The sequence below is a fragment of the Ambystoma mexicanum genome, chromosome 7q (assembly GCF_040938575.1).
Source record: "Ambystoma mexicanum isolate Mex_15411 chromosome 7q, UKY_AmexF1_1, whole genome shotgun sequence".
NCBI classification, from domain to species: Eukaryota; Metazoa; Chordata; class Amphibia; order Caudata; family Ambystomatidae; genus Ambystoma; species Ambystoma mexicanum.
In genome coordinates, this window is record NC_090941.1 from 499011614 (window position 1) to 499039278 (window position 27665).

At 45.3% G+C, this 27665-nt stretch overlaps 1 protein-coding gene across 5 annotated transcripts in view; it reads right to left on the reverse strand.

Annotated features, from left to right (window-relative positions):
• FNDC3A (fibronectin type III domain containing 3A) overlaps positions 1–27665 on the reverse strand; it is a 3436199-nt gene that overhangs the window by 2262725 nt on the left and 1145809 nt on the right. For all 5 annotated transcript variants that reach the window (XM_069639023.1, XM_069639022.1, XM_069639027.1 and 2 more), the window contains one exon: positions 151–308. In XM_069639023.1, the coding sequence (XP_069495124.1) occupies positions 151–308 (158 nt within the window). The remainder of the gene's footprint in view (positions 1–150; positions 309–27665) is intronic.

Here is a 27665-nt window from a genome sequence, read left to right on the forward strand (position 1 = left end):
AATATTTGTGTTTGTCCTAACCTGCCTGCATAAAGCCACAAGAATAACAGCAGGAGACATTCATCATAATGGTTGTGTGTTGTATATAACCAACCACTGACTTGTCTTGTACATTTAAAAAAGCCACAAAACAAATGCCTGAATACATACGTATAAGCAACTTTGTACTTTCCGTCTTTGCCGCAAGATGAAATAAGAATGTCATAAGTGTAAGATTCCCGTGCTTCTGTTCTTCCACTATCCCCAATTATAACCGAAGTGGGAGGCAACCATGTCAGCACTACTGTCCTTGACTGAATATCGGACACCTGTAGAAACAAAATTATCAAGAATCAGCACTTACATGAAGCATTTGATTGTCAATCAAAAGCACCAATAAAATGTCTGATGTGTGGGAGGAGTGGTGTTTGTGGCCTAAAATGTTATCAACGTTACACACATAGACAATGACAGGGGTTAGCGTCCACTGTGGTAGGTCAGGAGAAGGACACAGACTCTGACTGATTAGACATTCTACTCATAGCTGTATTCAAGAATATAGATAAGGCCTATTTTTCCCTATTCTAAAAGGCTTCCCTACCTAACAAAACAAACTAAGGTGCTTGTCAGCCGTCAGTGAATGTCTGTAAATGAAGAACCGTCCACTGTCATACACTAACCTAAAAGATAGGAGAAGGCCTCCCTTCCCCTGAGGTTTCTTGACTTGTCTTTTGGTCACTTTTCAATAGATTATCTTTAGATAGTCTCTAGTAATCACTTTTACCAGTTCATACAGTTCATTTATTGCGGTCTTGACTTTGGGTTTCTTCGCCTGATATTCCTTATAATGATTGATCCTTCTCTCTTTCCCTGGGTTGTTTTTCCAACAACTATTTTTCCCTGCTGGGATATTTCTTATATTCCTAAACAGTTAATTTCCCTAGAATCTTTTTCATTCTCAGCTTTCTGAGGTATTCTCATCAAGCTTGGTTTATTGTTAAATTCTTCTTTTATGGCTGACTATTCTCGCTTTATAATCAGTTGCATCATTTCAAATACCTTTGTCTTGCAGGTTTCTTTTTACTGCTATTCTTTTATTTTATCTATCCTGACTGTGACAAGTAGGAGCTTTATAATAAGGATTCTGAGTTTCTCTCATTGGCTCTTGGGTCTCTGAACCAGGATGAGTATTGTGCATTCCAGTAATGATTTCCTTTCAATCTTATTATATCTTTACTCTTGTGACTGTGACAAGTAGGAACAGTCCAGATAAGATTCTCATTCCCTTGCCAGGGTCTTCACAAACTGATTTCCTTTTCTCCCACCCTCACCACCAGCGTTTCTATCCTTGTTTCTTCCTGCTTGGTGGTCTGCTATCTCAGGTTTACACTCGTCCCGAGTAGCTGTATGCAAATGGTCCTGGTATAGTTATTTGGACCTCTGGTCCACCACGAACCCATCATGGTCATGCCACCAGTCAATGTCTCTCATCTCCTCAGGATGCTGTGCATCTGCTTTCTTCCCTGCTGCGTTTCTGGATACCGACATATAGGCTGTCTGACATCTCAGGACTTTGCACGACTGCAGTACGCTGCACGTCTCACCTCGGCTGCTCATAGACAGCGTGCATTTCTTTTTGAATCTCCAAGGCTGTGTTTTCACTTCTCAGAATCTTCCCCTCTATGGGATGACGTAGCTGGAGGGCTTCTCCCACATGAAAGGTAATGTTATGCACACACTTATGTACACCAGGGGCCCCTGAAAACTACGATGACTAGGAACATAACCTACACTATACACAATTTCTTCGTAGTTGTAAAGTAAACACTTTTCAAAATGAATTAGAATTAACCAAGCTCTAATGACATACGGATCACCTCTAATTTGACACTCTGTCCAACTAATGCCCCATATGTATAGTAAAACAACTGTTATTGATCAAACACATAGCTATTAATGATAGCAGAAAAGAGTGTTACTTACAATATCTCAAAAAACACACATTGTACATAAATGGTGCATACCAACAACAATAATAGCACAGTTACATCTGGACAGCATACCATATATAAGAAATATAATTGTAAACAATATAAAATACACATCATAAACATAATACCATGGTGAAGTGATCTGGGTGATATTCAACCAACTTATATTAAGTGCAAATGGGCTTCTCATTACCTACATAAATCAGCTAATTGCATGTGGCAAACTAGTATAATGGCCTAGGTCTACTGGTCTCAATGTTACCCCAATGTATGCAAATACAGTCCAATGAATTATTAGAACCAGAAAACTGTCCAAAATTGGGTAAACTAGTTTCAGTGAAGAGGATCAGAATGCCTCGTCTTCATAAAGGCCAATCATGCCACTCGAAATCTGAAACACTCCAAAAATGAATTTGTTGGGACAGCCAGTCTTTCATTGCAATAATTTCTTGTATTATTTGCAGTGGAGGCAATTCCACTCCACTACTTATTCATATGGAGCGGTCTGTGCTGTAGGTCGAGAGCAGACTTGTTATTGCCAAGCATGAATGTTAGAAGACCCGAGCAGGAGATTGACGATGGCAGATAAGCAAAGTTTGACCATTTTGATAACGCAATGCTGACGATTGCAGGAACCATTAATAAGTAGCAAAATTCCATCCATTGCTAATAATACAAGAAATCACTGCAGCAGAAGACCGATTGCGCCAACAAATTAATTTATGGAGTTTTTCAAATTTCGAGTGGCTATGAAATTTAGTGATAACCATTTTAACTTGGTACTGCCACTCGCTGGAAAGCCGATGAGCATATACATAAAATAACAGAAGGGATTCACAATGATATACAAAACTACATCATGGGGGACGTCTAAGTGGGGAGATTCCGAAGTAAGATGATTATCACTGCCCACATCCTCATAATTTCAATGGTTTTGTTGAGTTCAATCTGATTACCTTAACTGTCTTAACTGAAGTTATTTCACTAACACATATGTATATAAATTAGAGGAAATGTATTCAACCAGCGCACATTTATATATTAATTGTGAGAATCGTATTACATGTGTCCAAATAATTAGTTTTATTCGGGTCATCAATGCATTCGTTCAGTTAGTGGGCATGTGTTTTGTGCAACAACTGAGCCTTTAAATACCTGTGTATTTAAACAGAATATAAACAGCAAATCAAAATGTGTAGTCCCAACATCACCAATTGTAAAGTAAACAAACACTGACTATGCAAATGCACATTATATATCCCCAGTAGACCATCGAAAAACGTAAATACATACAATATATTTATAGCATTAAACATAAAAATGTAAACCTCAAAGTATCCCGGACATGGTTCAAGATGTCATGCATTTTTGGAAAACAACAATAATATCGCAACACAGCAAGACAAAGTAACAACCCCCACAGTTTACAAAGATAGTGTTATACAGATAGTAAATTAAATAAATTACATTCTTGCCCAGATAAAGGCAAAGTCACACACAGATATTGGCCTCAGCAAACCTAGTAACTCATCAAATAGAGATGATAGCTATTAAAGCAGAACAAAATGTAAATGCAATTTAGAGAGCATACACTGAATCTTTCTCAATTTACCTGTATCTTGTAGTGCCTGTGGTTCAGAGCCTAGCTGAGTAACCACATAAAAAGGACACTGTATTTAATGTGGATTGGTAGTCACTGAGAACATGCTATTCAGTTTCTGAATTTTCTCATGTCCCCGTACAATGCCTGACGTGGTAGGTCTCACCTGCTAGTCCCCGGGGATCTGTCATCCAGGTGGCCAGGACACGGCCATCGCTTTTGGATCCAGTTCCTGGGGATAGACCAGTGCTGGAGCATCACCTGGACGAGGGGTCTTCGGGAGTGGAAGTGGGACACAGGATGGCGAGACACGGTATCCCCTTTCCTGTAACACCTCTTATACTTAGATAGTATTAGGATACTTAGGAACTCACCCCCCCCGCCTTTCGTGACACAAACACTTTCTCATAGACAGCTCACGGTGAGCAAAAATGGACTAACACCGGAGTTGTATATATGACATGTCCCAATACAATGGTTAGGCAATTACTTAAAATCCAACTATTTTCTGCCGATTTCTTATGGCGCCTACAACTGAACACCTGGCACTTTGACAACACGATATCTTGCAAAAACTGTATGCGAGTATTATCGCTCTATCACCATCAGACAGAGTACACCTAACCTCCTTTCAAGTGTCTGCCTGTATTTGCTGATCCTAGCGTTCAGACTACTCTGGTTCACAGTGGGCCTAGCGCTACGGGTTCGCCCATCTGCTGCTACATATCCTGAACTTCTAAAGCGGCGGGGGTGATGCCTTATCAGTGCTTCCATGCACTAGTGCCCCATATGCTCTAAATCGCCAGGCCACGCCCTGCTGCATTGCACACTTAGCCCACTCACCAGCTTGTACTGCGACAGCATACTTTTATACTTAGTGAATAGCATTTTGCATCTAACCTACCCGTCATGCCTGCATTTCGCTAGCATGTCACTCCTGTATTTGTACCAAACCCACTGTGCCTGATATCTGAATACTGAGCTTGAAATTTGCCCTCTGTCCTCCATGCCTACAAACTGATCATCGCACTTTTGTGCCTAAAAGTGGTTTATTGCTTTTTCACTCACATGACAACTGCCCACTGCACCTGAAACCTGTTCTCTGCCCTCTATGCCTACAAATTGATTACAGTATTTTTGTGTCTAAAAAAATAAATTGTTTTGCGTACTGCATTTGCATTCACTGTGCATGACAAGTGCTCATTGCATTCCTGCATTTCGCTAGCATGTCACTCCTGTATTTGTTAGCATCCCCGTATTCTAGTTAAAACTGCATGTTGTACGCAGCCTACCTGCCAATCTGTGCTGTACTAGCATCTTGTAACTATTTAGGATTATACTCTGTATCCATTCCACTTGCTATGTGGTGCTGCGTTAGCATCTTGGTACCAAGCGGGGATTGTACTTGCACTCAATTTACTTGCCACCCTGTGGATTGGTAGGACATTGCATGTAGCCCACCTCGCCCTATTGGCGGTCCATACCACATTTCTAGCTTAGTCACTTGATTCTTTGGTAATGTATAACAGTATAGATATCTACCACGTGATTAGCCCATTAGCCCATTTTAAATAGCCACTTGACTACTTTGATAACATATTGATTGATTGTAAGACTAGCCTATTCATGCTAAATGTTTATTGTGGCACTAGCTGCCTTACCCATGCTGAACTAGCCGTTCTTCTACCCACTCCCACCTAATCAGAACTATGTGCCCTAGTAAGGCCCAGGCGACCTTCTGTTGTGCCTTACCATATTACTAATTGGCATAATCATGTCCCTTTAAAAACAGGTAGCATGCCCCACCATGGACAGAAATATTAGACTTCGAGCTAGATTGCCCCGCCTTTATGAATCTGTAGCTCACAGTAAAAAGGTATCTAATATCCAGCATACATCTACCCTAGCACACCATGAGCCACTCCCTAGTCCTAAACTTATTCCTATAAAACTCCAGAATACGCCTACTCCAACCTTAATTTCTGGAGCACCGATCAACGCCAGATCCCTAGTGGCCCATGCCACAGAAATAGCCGACATCTTATCATCTGATGACCTAGACATTCTGGCAGTCACGGAATCCTGGCTGCATGAAGCAGCAGGCCCAGCGCTCTCCCTAGCCATCCCAGAAAATTATCAACTAATTAGAATGGGCAGACCTAACAGTAGAGGAGGCGGTCTTGCCATCATAGCAAAAACTAACCTTGCTTTAAGACTACTCACTCAACCTCCCCTTAAATCATGTGAACTGCTCACAGCCAAATTGCCAATCTCTAGCTGTCGCACCTCAACTATCTACTTAATACATAAGCCACCTGGTCCCATTGGCACATTCGAGAAGTACCTATCCAGCCTTATAGCTAAATAATACTAAAGACTCATCACAACTCCTACTACGACCCTGAAGACAAACCAGCCCAATCCATAGCCACTATGCTAGCTGAACATGGCTTAAACCAAAAAATCCTGATCCCAATGCATGACAAAGGAAGGACCCTTGACTGGGTCGCCGCCTTGAACTACGATACCATCATTAATAAAATTACCCCTCAACAATGGACAGACCACTACCTTATCGACTTTTCCTTAACTATAAACAAACAGATCATCAAAGATAATGTCATGGCTCCTCCCCTACCCACCAGATCCAAACCAAAAAAAATGTACACAAGAGAACCCCCCGCCACTCCTACGCCCTACTATTGATGCTCTCCCTAGACCCAGAACTCCTTGTGGAGAGCTACAATAATGCTATGACTAAAGCCCTAGACACTATCGCACCTCTGAAGTCACGAAAAAGTAAACAAGCTCACCTTAATGCCTGGTTCACACCTCACCTAAAATAATTGAGAATGCAAAAAAGAAAATTAGAATCGCAATGGCGACACACCCCTTCAGAAGAAAACAAACTACAACTTAAACTCTTCGCCAACATCTACAAAAAAGAAATGCTACTTATCAAAAAAAACCTTTTCAACGAAAGGATCTCCAATGCTAGTTCCAACACCAAGGAACTATTCACCATCTTAAGGGAACTGGAAGCACTGGTACCCCCACCTGATAACATACTCAAAGACAAACAATGGTGCACTAGCATCCAACATGCCCTAGCTAACAAAATGACAACACTTCAAAATACAATCTCCAAAAAAAAAAGCCTCACTATCCCCTAGTGAGACACCACCTACCAGCTCTCCCACTGACACAACCAAACCTGTTCCTTTTAAATTCACAAACGTTTCTATCCAGGAAACTGAAAAGATTATTGGATTCCCTCAAGCCCTCTAACTGTAAAGGTGACAAGTGCCCAGCCCAACTAATTAAGGAGGCAGCTAGAGACCTAGCTCCCTTTGTAATTAAACTGATCAACGCCTCTTTCTCCTCTAATACTATACCAAGCAACTTAAGAGTCATGGGTTTTACCCCTCCTCAAGAAGCAAACCCTAGACCCCTCCATTCCCACTAATTATAGGCCCATCACCACGGTACCCTTCCTTCTCAAGATAATAGACAGAGTAGCCTACTTATGAATTCAGCGGTATCTTGAATCCAACCAGCTCCTAGGTGTCCGCCAATCTGGGTTTAGACAACAACATGGCACAGAGACAGCCTTAATCGATCTCAAAACTCAAATTGATGAGCTCAACGACAGGGGAAACACGGCTATGCTACTCCTTGACCTGTTGGCGGCCTTTGACCTGGTGGATCACAGTCTTTTGCGAACACCTGGCATCGGCGGCTCACTTCTCAAAAGAGGCCATAGCCTGGGTCCAATCATTTTTGGACAACCGAACAATGAGAGTCTTCTCCACATCGGCATCAGAGGACCCCATCAAAACAACCTGCGGTGTACCCCAAGGCTCCTGCGTCTCGCAAACTATGTATAATATATTTACCAAGCCCCTACTCGACAAACTGGGCAGACTGGGTGTCACTTACACTAATTATGCGGATGACACCCAGTTCCTCATTCCCCTTTCGGGCAATTTTGTCTCCGATACGGTCTTGGTAAATGAAATATACCTCATCATTCAGGCATGGATGGCCACCCATGGCCTTTGCCTGAATGATGACAAAACCGAAATCCTGCACCACGGCTCTGCTGCCAACCTAAAAAAAACTACTCTGCATATAACATTGACGGCAATATAATTACAGTAGCCAAAGTTGTGAAAACATTAGGCTTTCATCTTGACTCCACCCTGACGCTGAAGAAACAGGTAAAAGCCCTAGCATCTTCCACCTCCTATACTTGCAAGCGGTGTCCAGTTAAAGTACCGAATACAAAAGTATCGAATGCCAAAGGGTCGACTCAATTTGACCTAAAACAAAAGGGTTGATTTTTTTTTTTTAAATATATATTTTTTGGGGTTTCCGTTGTGGAAAAAAAGTGGTTTTTACCACAAAAAAAGAGGTTTTGGGGGGCGGGGCCCAAAAAAACCCCCCAAAAAAAATCATAATTCGACACTTTGGTTTTCGGTCCTTTTGATTCGACCCTTTGGTCATTCGATCCTATGCATTCGAAACTTTGACCTAGAACCCTTGGCAAGCTCATTAGGGCATGCTGAGCTTTCCTAACACAAGCCAGCTGCATCATCCTTGCCAACGCCTTAATACTCTCCAAACTTCACTACTGCAATGCACTGTACTTGGGAGCTAATAAATAAATCATTGACAAATTGCAAATCCTGCAAAATAATGCCCTGAGAACTGCCCTTAACCTACCTACTAGAGATCACATATCTAACACAAGAAGTGAACAACAGTGGCTAACAATTAGCGACATGATCTCTTTAAAAATAGCCTCATTAACTTACAAATGCCTCAACAATGTGGCACCCCCTTACCTTGCAGAAAGAATAGTGAGAAGAACATCTACCCACCCTATCAGAGATGCTAACTCCTACTGTCTACAGATACACATTTTACAGGAGGAAGTAGCTTCCCAGTTAAGGCAGCCCAGTACTGGAACACATTCCCACTTGACATCAGAATAATCAATCCTACTACAGTTTCAGATGTAATATTCTTAAATGGTTATACTCCAATGACCCTAAGGACTAACCACGAATTACTTCAGCTACTGAATACCGTCCTGACCCCTACTTTCTATGCTTGTATATATGTACATTCTCTTCCTGATTTGTCCATCTATTTACTTGTAATGTTTTGTATTTACCTGTGCCTTACTTTGTAACTAAGCTTAAAGTATCCATGTATTCTGTGCTCTGTTGCGCCCAGCTACCTTTGGGTTCGGTGCGCTATACAAATTAATAAACAAACAAACTGATCATTACACACACCTGACTTCCATCACACTTCCCCACACGGATAAAAGGCGGAGCACGAAAGTACACTCTGAGCAAGGCAAAGCACATGAGGAAGCAGCAGTTCCAAGATGCCAGTTTAATACGAGTAGAAAGACGGCAAGACCAGAGAGGGGTGCAAGGAGGGAAGTGCCTTTAACCTTTTCAGACTGTTACTTTCAGAATCCTTGGAAAGTAAGAAGCCTAAGACCTGGAATTAAAGCTGAAGGAACCTGCCTTGCATGTTGGAGGTCCCCAGGGCTTTCCTGCGTCGACTACCAAGGCGGGGAGGAGTGTTTGCCGCTGTGGGACTGTACTTGGCTACTCCAACAAAGCAACGCCAGTAAAGTCAACACAGCCGGTGAGTCGGGAACACTGATACCAGACTGGCTTGTGTTAGAACCAAGGTTGCAAGCGGCAACATTTTAAGGAGACATCTAAAGAGAACAGTGTGTGACTTGTATGTGATGAGAGACACGAATATAGTTGAATAACAGAGGAGTGACTGAACTTTTGAAGCCAAGAAAGATACCGCAAACAGAGTGGTCCGGCTCCATGTGGGTGCTCATTTGAAGGTCTCTGTTAGGTATCCAACTGGTTGGCAAATATGAAAAAGGAACTGTGAGATCGAAGTGGTCCTGCAACAGGTCAAGCTAAACCCTGTGCACATTTGAAGTCTTCGATAGTTAATACAAACTAAAATTTGTTCGAGCCCGGCTGAGGAAGACTAATTGTGTAAGAGGAAGGATCTGAGCCCAGCTGAGGGGGATCCAGGGTGAACCATGAGTCACCCGAGAAAGAATATTCCCTTAACATTGAAAAGGGGGTTCCGAGACCGGATGAGAGGGTTCCAAAGTAACGATAATTGTATAAAAGGGATCTGAGCCCGGCTGAGGGGGATCCAGGGTGAAGAGTGAATCATCCGAATTGAGTCCTTGTGCGAGGAAAATAAAGGTACTTGGGCACAGAAGGCCCTGATGCTGGTAACTGAACTGTGTCCTCATGCCGAGGAAGCCAAAGAGTGTGCTACGCTCGAGTGAACCGCCTTGTCCCGTGCTGAAACGTGGGGAAGGGAGGCAAACAGCCTGAACATCCTGACACATATCATTTTGAACACTTTTCTTTTCATAACATTATTCCCAAAATGATTTGTAAGGACTGGCAATATGTTTTTTTAGTATAGGCCCTTTTATTTTGACAAGACACCACTAGGACTGCGTTTTTATTATTTGATGGTCGTAGCTTGCTCCCATCTGTAGATTTAGGATTAGATAGGCGTTTATCACACCCTTTTTGAAGTTCAACAAACACCCTTGAACTGAGGTCAGTTGCGTCTGTCTTACTGTTGATACCATGCCTTCCTTACATGTGGTGTCAGGATTGGAATGTGACTCAATTGAAACAAATTGGGGAACCCTACAATTCCAGAAGCTTAGTCATAGAGCAACCAACCCCTCTATTGCCATGAAAGAATCAATAGGTTCTGATATCTGTAGCAGCAGAGAGGCTACTATCCCTCCTGGAAAAAGAGGAATGATTCGCACAGACTTTGTTTTGATACCCCCTGCTGGGTGTTAAATAAGATTGGCCCCAAAATCTGGCCTAGCTTGGAAGTTCGGTGTAGACGTTCCCAACTTCCGGGGAGACAAATGTTCTCTTAAAGAACCATGGTAAAATCCCATTTGAAGTACATTGTAGGGACAATATTGCACAAGGGATTCTTGAAAAGGCTCTATTTCCTTGTTTTAAAGAGAGTGAACCAGAAGAAACGGAGAGAGGTACCATAGGATTTGGGGAAGCTGATGTACCATCTACCACTGTAGAGAAAAAGAGAGAAGAGCTTACCATCTATCCCGACCTGGCCTTCGCCCATCGAAATGACCCAGCCCTCGCTGAGGCTTTCTTACAAGGAATTCCTGGAGGAGAGTGTGTAGAGGAGGGAAGTCATTTTTTCTTCTTAAAGCAAGGATTGCTATATAGCAAAGAAACATCCACAGAAGTCTTAAGTAAAACTCAGTTAGTAATCCCCAAAACCCTCTGGAAGATCGTACTAGAGATTGCGCATTCCCATCTGACAGGGAGACACTTGGGACAATCCAAAACCCAGGCACACATCAGTGGGAAGTTTTACTGGCCATCCATGCTGATATAAAAACCTTTATTCAAACTAGTGAAATATGTCATAAAACCAGTACTCGCATCCCATTGCCTGCCCCTCTGAATCCTTTACCAATAATCGAAGTCCATTTCTCAAGGATTGGGATGGACATCATTGGACCTATAGAAACGTCTAGACTTGTTAACAAATATGTCCTTGTGATTGTGGACTATGCGACTAGATACCCCAAGGCATTCCCTATGCGGAACAACCCCACCCAGCAGATTCTAAAGCACCTCCTACCATATTTTTGCAAAATTGGCTTTCCTAAGGAAATCCTGACCGATCAAGGGTCCAATATTATGAGCAAGCTCATGGGTGAAGTCGAGCAGCTGCTCCATATCACCACTTTACAAACTTCACTTTACCATCCTCAAACAGATGGATTGGTAGGGCGATTAAAAAAAAAACTAAAAACGATTCTAACAAAGTTGGTAGATAAGGACGGGAAGGATGGGACCGTATGATCCCCTGGGCACTATTTGCAGTAAGAAAAACCCCTCAGTCATCCACTGGATTCTCTCCTTTTGAACTAATTTAAGGTAGAGAACCTAGAGATGTCCTGGACATGCTCCAGGATACCTGGGAAGAAAGAGAAGAGGCACCCATTCCCCTTTTGCAAACTGCTATCAGATAGCAAGAGCATATGAGACTTGTTCGAAATCTAGTTTATACTCATACGGAAAAGGCACAAACCCAACAAAAGTCTAACTATGACAAAAAGGTAAACTTAAGATCGTTTTCCATAGGACAAAAGTATTGGTCCTCTTGCCTACCTCGGAAAACAAACTCTAACTGTAAGTGGCATGAAATACTGGAACAAACAGGAAAATGTACTTATAAGGTAGCACAATCTGACAGGAAACAAAAGGTCCATCTATATCAAGTAAATCTCTTAAAAGAGTGGAAGGAAAAACTGTCTGTCACCAATGCCACAATACTATCATGTTTGGTACCAGAAGAAATAGAGAACTTTGAATTAATTCCTCAAGAGCTATCTAATCAACAACAAGAAGATTTAAAGCATTTAGTTGTATTGTTTCCCGATATAATCTACGAAAAACCAGGAAGTGTGAAAAGCACTTATCACTACATTAGAACACCCAAGGGAAAAGTGGTTCATCTGAAACCATGTAGACTCCCGGAAGCCCGTAAACAGATAGTGGTTGAGGAAGTGAATAAAATGTTAATGGTGAATATTATCAAACCCTCTCCAAGCCCATTGTATGTCCCTATCGTATTGGTCACTAAACCTGAACATTCCTGGAGGTTTTGCATAGACCTCCGCCAAGTTAATGCCATTTCCGATTTTGATGCCTATCCCATGCCACGCATCCATGACCTGATTGATAAACTCGGAAAAGCCACTTTTCTATCAACCCTAAACTTAACAAAAGGGTACTGGCAGGTCCCAGGGCATGGACCTGATAAGGAAAAGACAGCTTTCTTGACACCCGTGGGACTGTTCCAGTTCAAAGTCCTCCTTTTTGGCTTACACAGGGCTCCAGCAACTTTTCAATGACGTATGGACAAAATATAACGGCCCTACTCTGATTTCTGTGGAGCTTATATTGCTGATATCATCATTTATATCAAAACCTGGGAAGACCATCTTTTCCATCTCTTTAATATTCTGAGAGCCCTCAGAGAAGCTGGCCTAACTACCAATCCATCCAAATGCAGACTGGCCCAATCTGCCACGAAATATCTCAGCTGATTTGTAGGGAATGGTAGTGTACATCCTGAACGCGAGAAAGTGAAGGCCGTCCTAGATAGCCATACACCTAAAAGAGATCTCAGAGCATTCATAGGGTTAATCGGATATTACCACAGGTTTATCCCAAACCTCTCGGACAAAACAGCCAGGCTGACAGACAAATTAAAGAACATTGATTCATTGGACTGACGAGGAGGATATATGTGACAACAAGCTAAAACAAACCCTGTTCCAGAACCTGATCCTAAAGGTAGCAGATTTCTCAAAGGAATTTGCATTATAAACAGACGCCTCCCTTACAGAGCCAGGAGCAGTCTTGTCACAAATTTGCGACGGATTGGAACATCCCATCTTACTTACAAGTCAAAAACTTTTCCCACGTTTGCTTTTGTTTATTCATTTATTTATATAGCGCACCCAACCTTTAGATATCTGGACACTTTTACAGAGGTTACAGGTAAAAACAAGACAAAGTATACAGGATTAATAGATACAGGCAATTATTTACATTAAACATTTTGAACTAGGCAACATATACTATGTATTGGATTGCATTACAGTTATGTACAGTTGAAGTATGAAACTGCCAAGTTAGACATCAAGAGAGAAGCCAATTTTTTCTGAAACAGTGGAAGAAAGGTTTTGACTTTAAGACTACGGACATAGAGTTCCATAGATTGGAGGCTAGTACAGGGAAGCTATTTCCCCCTGCTTTCTTAATATTATATATGGGGATCTTGAGCCAATGACAGTGCAGGGTTGTAGTAGGTCGTACCGAAATGTTTTTGGAGAATTTGTCCATTAAGTATTTTGGGGCAGAATTGGCGAGGCATTTGTGAGTAAGAGTTAATGACTTGAGGTTGATTCTGTCCTTCACAGGTAGCCATTTGGTGTTGCGTCTGACATCAGAGATGTGCTGCGTTCTGGGAATATTTAACGCAGTTTTTAATACAAAAAGTTACTCTGTGCTGGAATTAGAGGTTCTTGCCATCAAGTGGGCCATTATCTACCTTAGATATTACATCCTAGGTAGAATGCTTACATTAGTCACAGACCATTCTCCACTTTTTTGGATTAGCCAGCGAAAAGATTCTAACCCTTGAGTCTTGCGATACTTCTTAGACCTGCAACCCTACTGTTTCACTGTGGAGCACCGAAAAGGCAAAGACCAAGGGAACGTGGATTTCCTCTCTCGGTCCCCTTGTGAATCAGATGCGGCTACATCGAATAGGGGAAGGGTATGTAAGAAACCTAAAGGTGTCCCACATGCTAGTCCCTGGGGATCTGTCATCCAGGTGGCCAGGACACAGCCATCGCTTTTGGATCTAGTTCATGGGCTGGAGGTGCACCAATGTAGGAGGATCACCTGCATGAGGGTCTTCGGGGAGTGGAAGTGGGACACAGGATGGCGAGATGCAGTATCCCAGTCCCTGTAGCACCTTTTCCCCATCCTACCAAGTAGGATACATAGGAACTCAATCACCCTCTCCCTTTCACAACACAAACACTTTCTCACTGACAGCCTGCTCTAAGGAAAAACAGAATAACACCCGAGCCATATACCTGACGTGTCCCAATACAATGGATAGACAAGGTCAGGCAATTACTGACCATCACTCACATCTGACTTCCATTACACTTCCCCACACGAACAAAAGGTGGAGCACGAGCGTACACACTAAGTGAGGCAAAGCACACGAGGAAACAGCAATTCCAAGAAGGCAGTTTAGCACGAGGAAAAACACGGTGAAACAGAAGTGAATTGCAAGGAAGGAAGTTCCCCTGACATTTTTGACAAGGAACCGTTGCTTTCATGAGTCCTCGAGATTGGGAAACATAAGACCAGGAAAACAGGCTCAAGAATCCTGCTTTGTGTGTCGGACATACCCGGGGCACTCCCGCATCAAGAATCAAGGCAGGGAGAATTACCAGCCACCGTGGTTCTGTCCTTGTCTCCAAGAACAAAGCCGCTTCAGTGAAAACAACACAGCTGGTGAGTTGGGGAGACCGATACGAGACAGTCTGTGTTGAAACCAAGGTTGCAAGCAGCAACATTGTATGGCGAGCGCTGGAACAAACATTGTTAAAATGCGTGTGATAAGAGACGCAAGTGAAGTTAAACTGCTGATGAGTGATTACATTTTTAAGCAAGCTACATTACCTTTGACAGTGTGTTCCGGCACCGCATGGCTGCTCAATCAAAGGTCTCTGTAAGGTATCCAGCTGAAGTGTAACGAAAGTAGATGCATTTGATCTGAGTCCGGCGGAGGGAGATCATTTGAAAGTGAATGAATAAATGTGAATCAAAGTGGTCCTGCGACAGGTCAAGACAAAATCCTGCGCACAGTTGAATGTCTTTGATGTTGAAGGATTAGAGAAAGTTTGGGAAAATATACATACCTGGCTCGAGACCTATAGAGGGAGACCAATTGAAGATTTTGTGTTAAAGTGGGTCTGAGCCTGGCAGAGGGGGATCTGGGTGAACAGTGAATCACCCAAGAAGGCTTTGTATTAAAGTGGGTCTGAGGCCGGCGGAGTGGGACCAGGGGTACATCAAAAATCACCCTAGAAGTTGTACATGAATATCCAGAGGAAAGAGGAACTTTTGAATCATTGTCACATCAGGCCCTCTAAGTTAAGAGACTTTGAATGAAAAAAGAGACTTTGGTACAGAAGGTCCTGATAGTGAGATTTGAACTGCATCCTCGTGCTAGTGAAGCCAGAGACTGGCTATCCTGACATATCATTTCTTGAAATTCTTTTGCATAACATTGTTTCCCACACTATTTGTATTTAGAAGTAAGGATTAGCAATAGGTTTATTGGTATAGGCCCTTTTATTTTGATAAGACACCACTAGGATTGCATTATTACTGCGTTATTATTATTTGATGGTCGTAGCTTGCTCCCATTTTTAGATTTAGGATTAGATAGGTGATTTTTCAAACACAAATGAAGTACAATTAAGACCCGTGAACAGTGGTCACTTGTGTCTGTTTTCCTTACAGTAGCTATGGTCCAACTTGTGCAGAGCTGAGGGATCGGGCTCCCTGTCATGATCTGGTCTCTGCGACTGTTATAGCTCCTTCGTGGTCGCGCCACCAGATGAGACGGTTTGCATCTCTTACCCGACCTCGGCTCCTTGGTCGTGTAGAACACCATCCTTCAGTTGTTCGGCTAGCATTTCACTCGTTCTCCTCACTGCCACTGGCTCTGCGGCTCAGCGCGGCTACATCCCTCTAGGACATCAATGCTGCGGTGGCTTGCGTCTGCGTAGCAGTTCTCATGCATCCGTAGGAGTCTCTCTCCCCTTTACAATCCGTTCTACTCTTACACAAGTCACAGGAATAAATGGAACAGTGCCCTTCTTTGTTGACCATGGCATTCAGGCTGTGTTCAGCCTTACTTGTAGCCAATAGAGATAAAGAAGGATATTTGTTACAGCAGATATTAAAGTCTTTTCCACATCCATATATGCAGACAAGGTGGTTTGGACTGGGAGTTCTGCTCTGGAATGGGAGTACTTGTCCCCAAGATGGGAGTCCCTCCCAGTGAGCTAACACTTGCCCAGACCCCTAGAGAGGGATTTACATAGCAGGCTCACCTCCCTAGCCTTAAAGGGGGTGGCTCCCATCTGGGGATAAGGAACAAATTGTCCAGATTAGTCACAAAGGGCACAGAGAGCATGTTTATCTGGCTGTCCCCAATAAGCTCATTACGGGCTTCCCCTTTCTTGATAGACATGGATGCCCACCAACATGTTCAGCAGGGGTTTGAAGGTGGACTGGATAGGTCAGGACAGCTTTGGAGGGATGGCAGATTCATAGGAACAGATTGTGTGGACGACACTTTGGGTACAACAAAATTAACAGTATTTAGATGCCGCCAATGAAAAGGAATTTTGTTGCAACCAAAATGGAGGGGGGACAGTAGACCAACCCGTACAAGATTTGAGAAGGTACTAGATAGAAGGGGGAGTAGAGGTCTGATCACGGTAAAATATGTGTGTATCATTGAAACGTCTAGAGACTGATATGGAGGCCTTAAGCGTGAAATAGGAAGATGATTTAGGGTTCCTCTTTTGGATAAACTGATTTTATATGTGTAAAAGAGTAAATAAAACATCTATAGCCACCCAATTCAAGTTACCTGGTATTCCATTGTTTCACAGATGGCAAACCCCACTCCAGTCCAGCTATCAACAATGTTCTCATCATGTATTCATTTGTGTTAGAGAGGCTGCAGAGAACAGGGTACTTTCATACATGTATGGCGGTTGTGCAGGGTTATACAAAGGTTCTGGACGGAAGTGCTTTCGTGAATAAAGGAACTGGGGGCACAAAGGTCACACTTGGGTCTGCTCCAGATGGTGTTTGGAATAAGAAAGGATGAGTATTACCCACAGACAGCTCTGCATATTGTACATCATTTGCTTTTGGTCGCCAGGGAACGTATAGCCAAGGATGGAAAAGGGCTAATCCCCACTACAGAGGATTGGGTCAGGCAGGCTAAGGAACTAGATAGACTCAATGGAGAAGCTCATGGAATGTATCAATGATAAGGATGGTAACCTGGATCAATGCTTCCCTTTAATAACGAAATTTAGAGACACAGTGCCCACAACCGCAAGCGTGATCCCTAATGCACAGTAGGAAATGTAAAATGTGTGATGCCCCCTTGACATAAGTCACAGCCAGAGCGTGCAATTAAATGTAAAGTACTATAACAAGCCTTAAAGGGGAAGTTCGGTCTGAAATGGTATTGTGCCAATTAATCAGGCATGTTGTTTTACGCGTAATGTAATCAGTCTTTAAAAAAATGTCCTATGCATTTTACCTTAGTTTTCCTCACATTTACACATGCGAAAACAACAAGCTGTGCGCTGCCATCTTGTGCTACTCTTATCTGTTGATACATCGCCCTAAATTCAAGTGCCCTCGCTGCACTAAATCATATCACCCGTCCCTCAAGCTGGCATCACTGGACGCTTACGCCCATTTTGACAATGCCAATGCACGTCTTGTGTCAACGTGATCTCCGTGAAAGCTAGCGATGTGTCTCCATGGAAATGCCAAGATGCCTCTTAAGTATAAATTAACCCTTTCCGATCACACAACAGTGGAGTTTCTTTTTCCTTCGGGTCAATGTATTTCGTTTTGATCCTCCGTGACTTGTTTCTGCTCTGTTCAGCTCTCTTTCCAGTTCAAAGTCCTGTGAACAGGTACTTCGAGTATTTGAACTGATTGATCGCAGTAGTTGCTTTTATTTAAATATTTCTTATATACAAAAGTCTTTACCAAACCATTTTTACATTCTACTTTCACAAGGCTCAATTTTTACATGTGTGCATGTAAAATGTTATAGTTTTTGCCTATTGTTCCTGTCTTTGCACTATGGGTTTTTGCAACTGTAAAGAGTGGAGGGGGGGAGGGGTCTGTACTTCTGCTCTCTATATGGTAGAGGAGAGGCACAGAGGACCCCAGCCAAGATTCTCTATTGTTGGTAGCAATGGACGTGCAATCAGGGCCTAGCTTCTCTGGGGGTGATGCAGGCTGGTTCTTAAGTACAGTGTAGTTCCCAAGCCCCCCACAAAGGAATGTCCACACACTGTATTAGTTAAAACACAGTATTTATATAATTAAGGTTCAAAGTTATACACACAATCACAATAACTAACGTTGTGCTCAGTTAATCTACAATGGCAAATATATACAGTTCTAAATGGTACCACAATTATTATTAGATTTCATTAAAGTGCATCAACTGTACTCTGGTTAAATGTCACACAAACCACTTAATAAAGGTAACCAACAATAGATATAGGAGGGAAAGCAGCTGGTTAGAACAATTGGCAGAATACTGGCCTCTGCCGTTAGACACAGGTCTGTGTAGAGATCCCCCCCATCTGGGCAACCTGTAAAGTAAACATACATCACAAGCCCAGTCCATATATTGTTCTAGAAGTCTTATTTCCTTCTATAATATTTCTACCACCCAATGTACCTGGAATAGCAGAGTTCGACGACGAGTCGTCGACTGATCCTTCTTGAGCGGCTCCCTTTAAAGCAGGAGCCACGGATCGTCGAGATCCCTCTAAGAAAGTGAAATTGGCATCGAGGCAGCAGCTCCGGTCCCAGGGGTGCTCGTTGACGATGGAGCGAAGACGTTCTGCAAGGAAGAGGCATGTGGGGCACCTCGATGTCGATAGTTCAGGACCGCAAAGAGTTTGTGAAGAACTGTGGCCCAGCAAGGGCGTCGAGTCGTTCGGCGTCTCTACGGTCGTTGGGTGGTGGGAAACCCACCAGCGGATGCTCCTCTGCCCGTCGACGTCCTGGCCTTCTCCAGCGGGATAAGGCGGGCGGCGGTGCGGACGAGTGCATCCGTGAATCAAAAGTCTTAAGCAAAGGAGCGTGCAGCTCTGGTCGTCGATGGCACGGCATCAGGCGGTCCCCGCTTCTGGGCAACACGGCTTTGACGGGCCTCTAGCGGTTATGCAACCCTGCGAACCCTGGTCGACGGCGATGGACGGAATGTTCGGTGCTTATCTTTGTTCTCCTCGGTGGTCCCCGTCTCCGGTCGGCAGCCTGTCGAGGGTCTGACTTTCAGGGAACTTCGGCGAAGGTTAGCGGTGCTCGATGGTCCCTCGGAGCACGGGAAGAGGGCGCCTAACCAGGTCCTCTCTTGGATCAGTCTCGACAGGTTTCGGATTTCGGCGAAGGGAGACAGCAGTCAACCTTCCTCTTCAGGCTCGACTTCGAGATTCTGCTTCAGTTTCAATGTCAGTTTTAACTCCAGCTTCTGAACGAATTCTAGCAGTGAGAGGCCCCCAGATATACTAGTTGATCTCTCATTAATTCTGCTGGGTCACATTCAGGCAACCAATCACTCAGAAGGGCATTCTGCAGTCAGTCAGCCAATCAATCAGGCATACAGTGCATTCAGGCCATGCTCCTCCCTCTCAGACACTCACAACAACTAATGTGTATTGGGACAAGTACCCAGCCATTCAACACTACACACTGCATTCATACCACTTTCGGGCAGGGCTGTCTCAGTCATTGTGTCAAACACCAGAAACCAGACATCCACAACAAGAAGTGCATATTGGTCACACACTCCATTCACCCAGGTCCCACCCACAACATACAGTCACTGGGAAGGCTCCAGCCAGTTTGGCCTGGACTTCACAACACTATATATGGAACTTCCACCCAACAACCAGTCAGGGGGAAGGGACAGAGTCAGGGCTTCCCAGGACTTTGGGAAAACAAGGTAACAGGCAATAGAAAGCAAGAGGCCACAGGGGCCATCTTGTTTCCCATCAGGAATCAACCGATTCCAATGGCAGGGCCTGAGTATCCCAAAATCGAGGATACTCAGAGCACCTGTCAATTTCAGCATGGAGCTGCCACCAGACCATACCCTGCTCTGTGGGGCACACACAGGTGCCGAAAAACATACACTAGGGGCACAGGGCTGTACCCCCACCCATGAGTGCCATAAGGGTATCCCGCTGTCATGGCCACTGGGCAGGAGCCCAGTGCTTCACCTCATGCAGGGTCCCAATGGACCCAGTCTTGGCGCCTTTGGCACCAAGCTCATTTCAAAGTGTGCATGTCTAACAGAACACCAAAGGCACGTGCAGCAAGGACGGGCGGGGCCCTATTATCACAGGGCCCCGCCCGGCATTGCTGCACATGCAGAAAACAGAAGGAGGAGCAAGGCGGGGCCTAAGGGGAGTGGCTGGGGCCAGGCTATATAAGCCGGCCCCACCCGCATACTGGCGCTTCGCCTTAGTTTCCTAAGAGCAGCGTAACGCTCACCGCCGTTCAGAAGACTCTTACCTAACTCAGCACGTGCGCCTTCAGGCTCCGGAACCTTCCAGCACCTACCTGGTTCAACACGTGCAGCTCCAGTCTCCGGATACCTCGACCATTTTACCTGGATTCAGCCATACCATCGCCGGACGCACTGCCATCTGCTTCCACTCTGCAGTCGCTGCGCACGCCTTACCTGAGGCTACACCATCGCTGGAAGCGCTGCCATCTGCTTCCGACTCTGCCTCAGCACATTCATCTTACCTGTCTTCCGGAATCCTCTGCAGGTACCGTCCAGCATCCGTACCTGGTCCGAATTCCACCAACACGGGGCCCTCACCAGGTGCAGCCTCCACGCAGATCTTCATCTCCAGCAACCAGTAGGAGTCGGAAACCGCTCACCAGCCATCGCCGACCTGCCGCACCTGCAAAGGGAATAAGAGACACAAGATGAGCGGTCGCATAGACTTTAACTTGCTAAAGCGGCACTACTCACAAACTTGGTGCAGCTTCTGGAACTGCCTACTTACCAGTGGTGGGGCCATCCGGAGTAGACTCTTTCCTCCATCACGCGCTCCTGGGTTATCCTCATCACTACAGGGGAGAGAGAACAATATACCGTTATGAACAATATTCATTGGGACAGTATTATTACAAAGAATACGGACAACAATCATAATCATAAACACTTACCGTCAAGACGGAATGGTCGCAGCCGGTTGGACCTCCACAATTTGGACCAGTGACGCAAGAAGGTCCATCCGCAGCGCCCCTGCTGAAGGAAAGCAGGACAGAGAGCTCATCCTTACATATAAACAGATGAGCCTGCATGGGTAAACTTCTACGCACTACATTTTGGCACGAAAGGGCAGAGGGGAACTGCGACTCCACCACACGATCCTCACTGCTTCTCATCTTATCTCAGGAACAGGTCCAGCCTTCCGGGTCCACGACAAGACAGCAGTTGGGGGAGAGAAGCGATCTAAGGAAGCCAACTCCGGGGAGGGCTCCAACCGTGCCCCAACGGCCCCGCAGAGACCAGGTGAGCGTAACACCCATGGGTCTGTACACCAAACTAAAAATTGGAAGAGCTGCACTGCCAGGAGTCCCACCTGGACTCCTGGGCAGAAAACAATACAGAACACAAATGAAAAACGACTACAGCACAAGGACAGGGAGGCCCTGTCCCTCCAATGCATTTCCAGCATCACAGTAACATGGCAGTGTGTTCTCTTCTGCTCCTTCAATAGTAGTAACTGCGTACAAAAAAAACACTTTCTTATTTTTCTGACTGTTGATTTTGTACTTCTTTAATATTCAAAAATTATGGCAACAATACAGCCCTACCAGTACGAGCCCGAATATTCAGAGGAGGAATTAATTGAAAGAGAAAGTGGAAACGATGGGGAATTGGATGAGAGTGCTGAGGACCAATCACTGGAGCCTGAACTCATTCGCATGGAAGACGTTTCCACCTGGTGTAACTGCCATCGTTGCACGGTTATGCCAACTGGGGTGGAGAACTGCTGCAGCCGAGAAAACTATAAATACTTGGCCTACATAGCAGAAGAAGACACACCACCGCTATGCGTTACCGAGCTGCATGACTTCAGGGCAGCCTGCCTCACAAGATTTGTGTTGCATATGATTATGATCCTTATGCATGGACTTCGAGCAACAGTTCGCCCTCGTAACCCAAGTAACGAGTACGTTCACTCTAGATCGGATATATGTTTGACAACTGAGAAGACTAACATTTGATGTTGTTCTGCTACATCATTATAACTTCGATCGATCAACGAGTAACATCCGAACAATTATGTTTCATTTTCTTTGAATTTTAAAACAATATCGCCCTAGGTCCAAAACTTTTCTAACTTGAATGGGCGTTGACATTTGTATTTTATCGATACTTCAAATACAAAGTACTTTATTCTGAAAGCTATTTTTTTAAGGGTAACAATGCCACTGAATGTATGTGGGCGTTTCAGAATAAAGAAACACAGTCATCTGGTTCATTCATGTGAAATATTTCTGTTTCTCTATCATAGATGGAAGAGGCTTGTAGCTTATTGTGTTTACATGTGGATTCATGGAAGGCTTCGATTCCACGTTCGACTAGTAATACCTGCCTGTGTCGCTCGAGCAACTTGCGTGAAATTCCCCAGTGAAGACTGACAGTACAGGGGATTTTTGCACACAGTATCGCAACCGCATCAATACAATTTGTAGTTTGTTTGTGCCATCAACATTACTGAAGTAAATAAAAAAAAAACGTTCTTTTCAATAGTTGTTTACATTTTTTTATGATAAACAACACGTCCAACCTTCTAGGAGGTTCACGAAAGAAGTTTGGTGGCCTTTTGCCTTATCACTGATGTATGGTGCAATAAAATCCACTACCTTTTATTGCCAACACAAAACCAATGTCTCAGCCATCTTTATGGGGGCTGGGTGGATGGGGACACTCGAGGTGCAGAACACCATGTACACCTCAAAGGAATCTTCTGCACTGCGACCATTATCAACATGGCCTCCCCAGACATTGTGTCTCCAGACTCCCCTTTGAACACTGCCTTCCCGCAAGCATCATATGTATATAGCCCTTGAACATTTTTCCAGGCCATTTGCGGTCACCTCATGCACATCCATCCCAGCCAGTATCAATGGCAGCTTGCACCTATGACCGTGTGCTCCTGAGGTGGCTGGGTGGATGGGGATGCTCGAGGTGCCGAACACCATGTACACCTCAAAGGAATCTTCCACATTGCGACCATTATCCACATGGCCTCCCCAGAACCGGTGTCTCCAGACTCCCCTTTGAACACCCCCTTCCCACAATCATCATATGTATTCCCTTGAACATTGTTCGTGCCCTTTGCTCCTGCCTTATACACATCCATTCCCTGCCAATATCAACGGCAGCTCGCACCTATGACCGTGCGCTCCCGAGGGGGCCATGTGTAAGGGTATGAGGATGTAAAACAAAGGCATCAAGGTTTGTTGGGTGTCGACTAACACATCACACATCCACTTTTCTGAGCCTTTATAAATACCTTGATAGTTACCTAGAGAACATCTCTGCAATCAACAAGGTATATCGACAACAATCTACTTGTTACCTGGCTTGCTGAATCGGTTCATCTGTTCGTCCAAGTAAGGGTTGGTCAACCATTTTGGTTGGCAGTTTCATCAATCGTTGCTCAGAAGGTTTCTATTGCTTTATACCCAATGTACACTGTATTCTTATTTTAATTTATTTGAAATATTTCAGCCTTCATTGAGAGTGTTATGTATTTTTTTATCTCTGGAATTATCACATTTCAATCCAGTGCATTGAATCGGAATGTAATGTTTCGTAGTCTATGTTTTAACCACATGTTTTCATTTGGTGGCTCAAGGTTTATCGAATGGGATACTAATATGTGACGATTGCGGTATAACTATGAGTTCTGACTAATTTCATCGCATTGATTAGACAAGGCTACAAAGGTTTTTTTTTTTAAAACTAAATTTACAAACAAAGCTATGTTTGTTTGTTTATTTATATAGCACACCAAACCCTTAAGTATCAGGGCGCATTACATCATTACATAGGTACAAGGACAGTAACATCAAATACAGTGGTTAAAAAGACTTTGCAGGTATGTACAAAGCAGGTAGTTAGATTTCTTGGGAGAAGAACCATATTTTAGCATTTTTTCTAAAGCCGAAGTAGGACGCTTCAGATCTTAGGTCAACCAGCAGGGTTTCCAAAGTTTGGTCACAAGCACAGGAAAGCTACTAACCCCAGCATTCTGAAGCTTGAATCTTGGGACTTTGAGGCAGTGGGCGTGAACGGATCTGGTCGGTCGGTCAGAGGTATTTCTGGGGAATTTGTATGCTAGGTAATCCGGGGACGAATCAGAAAGGCATTTATGCTTGAGGGATAAGGTTTTGAAGTTGATTCTATTCTTGACAGATAGCCATTGTGTGTTGTTTCTTATAGATGAGATCTGCTGTGATCTAGGGAGATTGAGAGCCGATCTAAGCACAATGTTTCCGAGTATTTGGAGTTTTTTAGTGTTGTACTTGCTAGTCCTAAGTATAAGGCATTGCAATAATCAAGTTTAGATAAGATTAGTGCTCTTGCTAGCGTTATACAACTTGCTGTTGAGAGAAAAGGTTTACCAGCATTTATAAGTTTACAGGTATAAATTGTGGCTGAGCAAGTGGCATTGACTTGTCTCTTTAAGGTAAAAGTATAGTCAAGATAGAAGCCAAAGGTTTTTGCCTCCTTGGAGACTTTTATGTTGATGCCGTCTATAATGAATGCATTATATTGGTTACTTAAGTTTTTCTGTTTTGCCGTGGAGCCAATGAGTAGTAGCTCTGTCTTTTCGTCATTGAGACATAAACCTGTTAGTGGCCATCCAAGCTTGGATAATAAGGTAGATTTTATTAAGCAGGGCAGAGTCAGTGACATGATCACCTGAGATGGGAATGAGAATCTGAGTGTCATCTGCATAGTTAGTGTAGGTGACACCCAGACTGTCAAGATCATCAAAGAGTGGCTTGATGGAGAGGCCACCAGGGGGCGCACAGGCGATGGCTGCCTGAAGACGCCGCTTCTGCCGAAACTGGGCCGTATTGAGGGATTGAGCCCCCCCCCTGTAACCCCCCAACGAAATAGCTGCGGTTCTCAGTGGCGGTGAATCCCGGGAGACCCCCCCCCCGGGCGAAAGAGCGACGCCGAAAGACCCTCGGATGCCCAAGAACGAGGCCCCGCGGCCCAACGAGAGAATCCGCGGGAGGCCCCGGCCGCCTCCAGAGCTGCGCGGGGAGTCTTGGTACGCAGTAGCCATTGAGGCCTGCAAGCACGCCTGACCCCTCCACCCTACCCCGGTCACAGAGCACGCCGGCGCTTCGGCGGGCACTCCACCGTCGGGGCCCCGCAGCACGGGGGGACGGTACCAACTAGACCCACCAGAGGTGAGGCAGCCTGCTTGACCCGAGCTTCCGAACATGGAGTCGAACAACAGGGGCACCCAGACCCCGACCAACGGACCCTGGCGAGGGCCATCGGAGCGGTGTACTGCGGACAACAGCGGGGCATGGCCGGTGAAGAAGGTGAGAGACTTATACAGGTGGTGGCCCCTGGGCTCCGTTCCAGGACGAGTGCCCGCCTGGAGACGAACTCAGAATAAAATATGGCCGATAGTACCTAACCAGCACGCTGTGGGCGCTGCGCCCTCCGTTCCCGGGGGCCCAGCCTGGACCCTCATCCGATTACAAATTTGATACTCATCATCGTCACAGGGACAGACGACCACAAGCAGCGGGAAAAAGGGTGTGTAGAGAGTGTGAGGCCCCCGCCGGAGACTGGTGGGGCGTGTGCCCGCTCAAAGATAGCTCCACACGGAGCGGTTTTGCCCGAAGGAGTGAGGGCGGTCTCCCAGCAGGATCATCACTCTTGGCCCCCGAAGACCACTGACCGGAGGGAGAGATAGGGAGATCGGATGAGCTGGCGCCAAACCCTCCAGGAGTATCGCTACCAGGACGCCTCAAGGGAGATTAGCGGCCTGGATCGGACGACTAGAATGTCCCAGCCCGAGACCTCGCCCCCACCCACCCTTACAATGGGAAAGGGCTTTGCCTCGGTCCTGCAGGAAATCAGAGATATGCGGGCGGACATTGCCCAGAAAATGGAGAACATGGACCGCAGGGTGGACAAGGTCGAGGACAGACTGTTGCAGAACGAGACCAACCAGTCCTCAGCAACGACCCAAGAGATGGACATGTCCATGAGAATAGCTGCGCTAGAAAAAAGAGACAAGGAGAGGGCCAGGCAAATGGACGACTTCGAAAATAGGGAACAGAGGAACAACCTCAGAATTTTTGGGGTCCCGGAGTCGGAGGGAGAAACAGAAAGAGAACTGAACCGGACGGTGAGGGCCATCATCACCCTCCTTTTCTCGGATGAGATGACGACCAAACCAACGCTCGACCGGGTCCACAGAGCGGGGGGCAGAGCTGGGGGCCCCCGGTCAATCCTGGTCCGCTTACATTACTACACCGAGAAAGCAAAGGTTCTGGAGGAAGCCAGAAAGGCACGGGAAATAACCTCTAACAACGCACAAGTGTCCATTTTCCAGGACCTCTCTTCATACACGCTGGCCAAACGCAGGATGTGCCGCCCTCTGACACAAATGCTAAAAGAGAAGGGGGTGCGCTATAGATGGGGGTATCCCTTCTCCCTCTCGTTCGAGTACGAGGGCCAACGGTCGACCCTGATTACAGAGGAGGACATAAGGGAAGCCATCCAAGGGTATGTGTCGGACCCGGCCCCTCGGAGAGAACCCACGGGATTCGCAGCGGAAGGAGCCAGGGAACGCAGGTCACAAGGAGAGAGGAGAAAGAAGACGGGTCCACGGAAATTTAAGAAACTGAACCCGCCGTCCCCGATGATGGACAAGGAAGACGCTGACCCCGGTCAGGGAGGAGCGGGCCGGTCGAGCCCGGGGTAGCCTAGATGTACAAAAGGGTATGGGGAAACCGGGCAAAGAACTCAACTCAAGATCACAAACGTCCGGCCTGGCACAAGGACGAGTAGACTTCCAGGACTACGGGGTCTAAGGACGTAAGGGGCCTCCCAGAACAGCAAGTATGTTGGTTACCTGGGGGAGGGGGCTTGGTGGGGGGGGACAAAGGTGGGGCTCAAGGAGGAGTGATTTCCGACATTAGCCCAGCCGGGGGCAGTAGGCTGGTGGTCCGGCCAATTACCAGCAATGGTGGAACTATTTGGCTGGACGCCGGGGTGGGGGGTGGAGGTTGAAGGAACAGTTGGGGTTGCTCAGTTCGGAGGGGGGGCCAGGGGGCAGTTGAGGACAGGTTTAAGGCCCACCTGGGGGGGCGGAGGTAAGGGGTAAGGGAGATTAGGTTGTAACACAAAAGGAGCAGGAAAGGAAAAGTGCCACGAGCCAGCTACCCAGTAAGATGTTGATCCTAGACAATGGCTGAGGATCTGCCCACCCTGGGCGTGGGTTCCCTTAATGTGCGGGGGTTGAACACCCCAACCAAGAGATCCTTGGTCTGCAGGGAATTTAGGAGGGCAAAGCT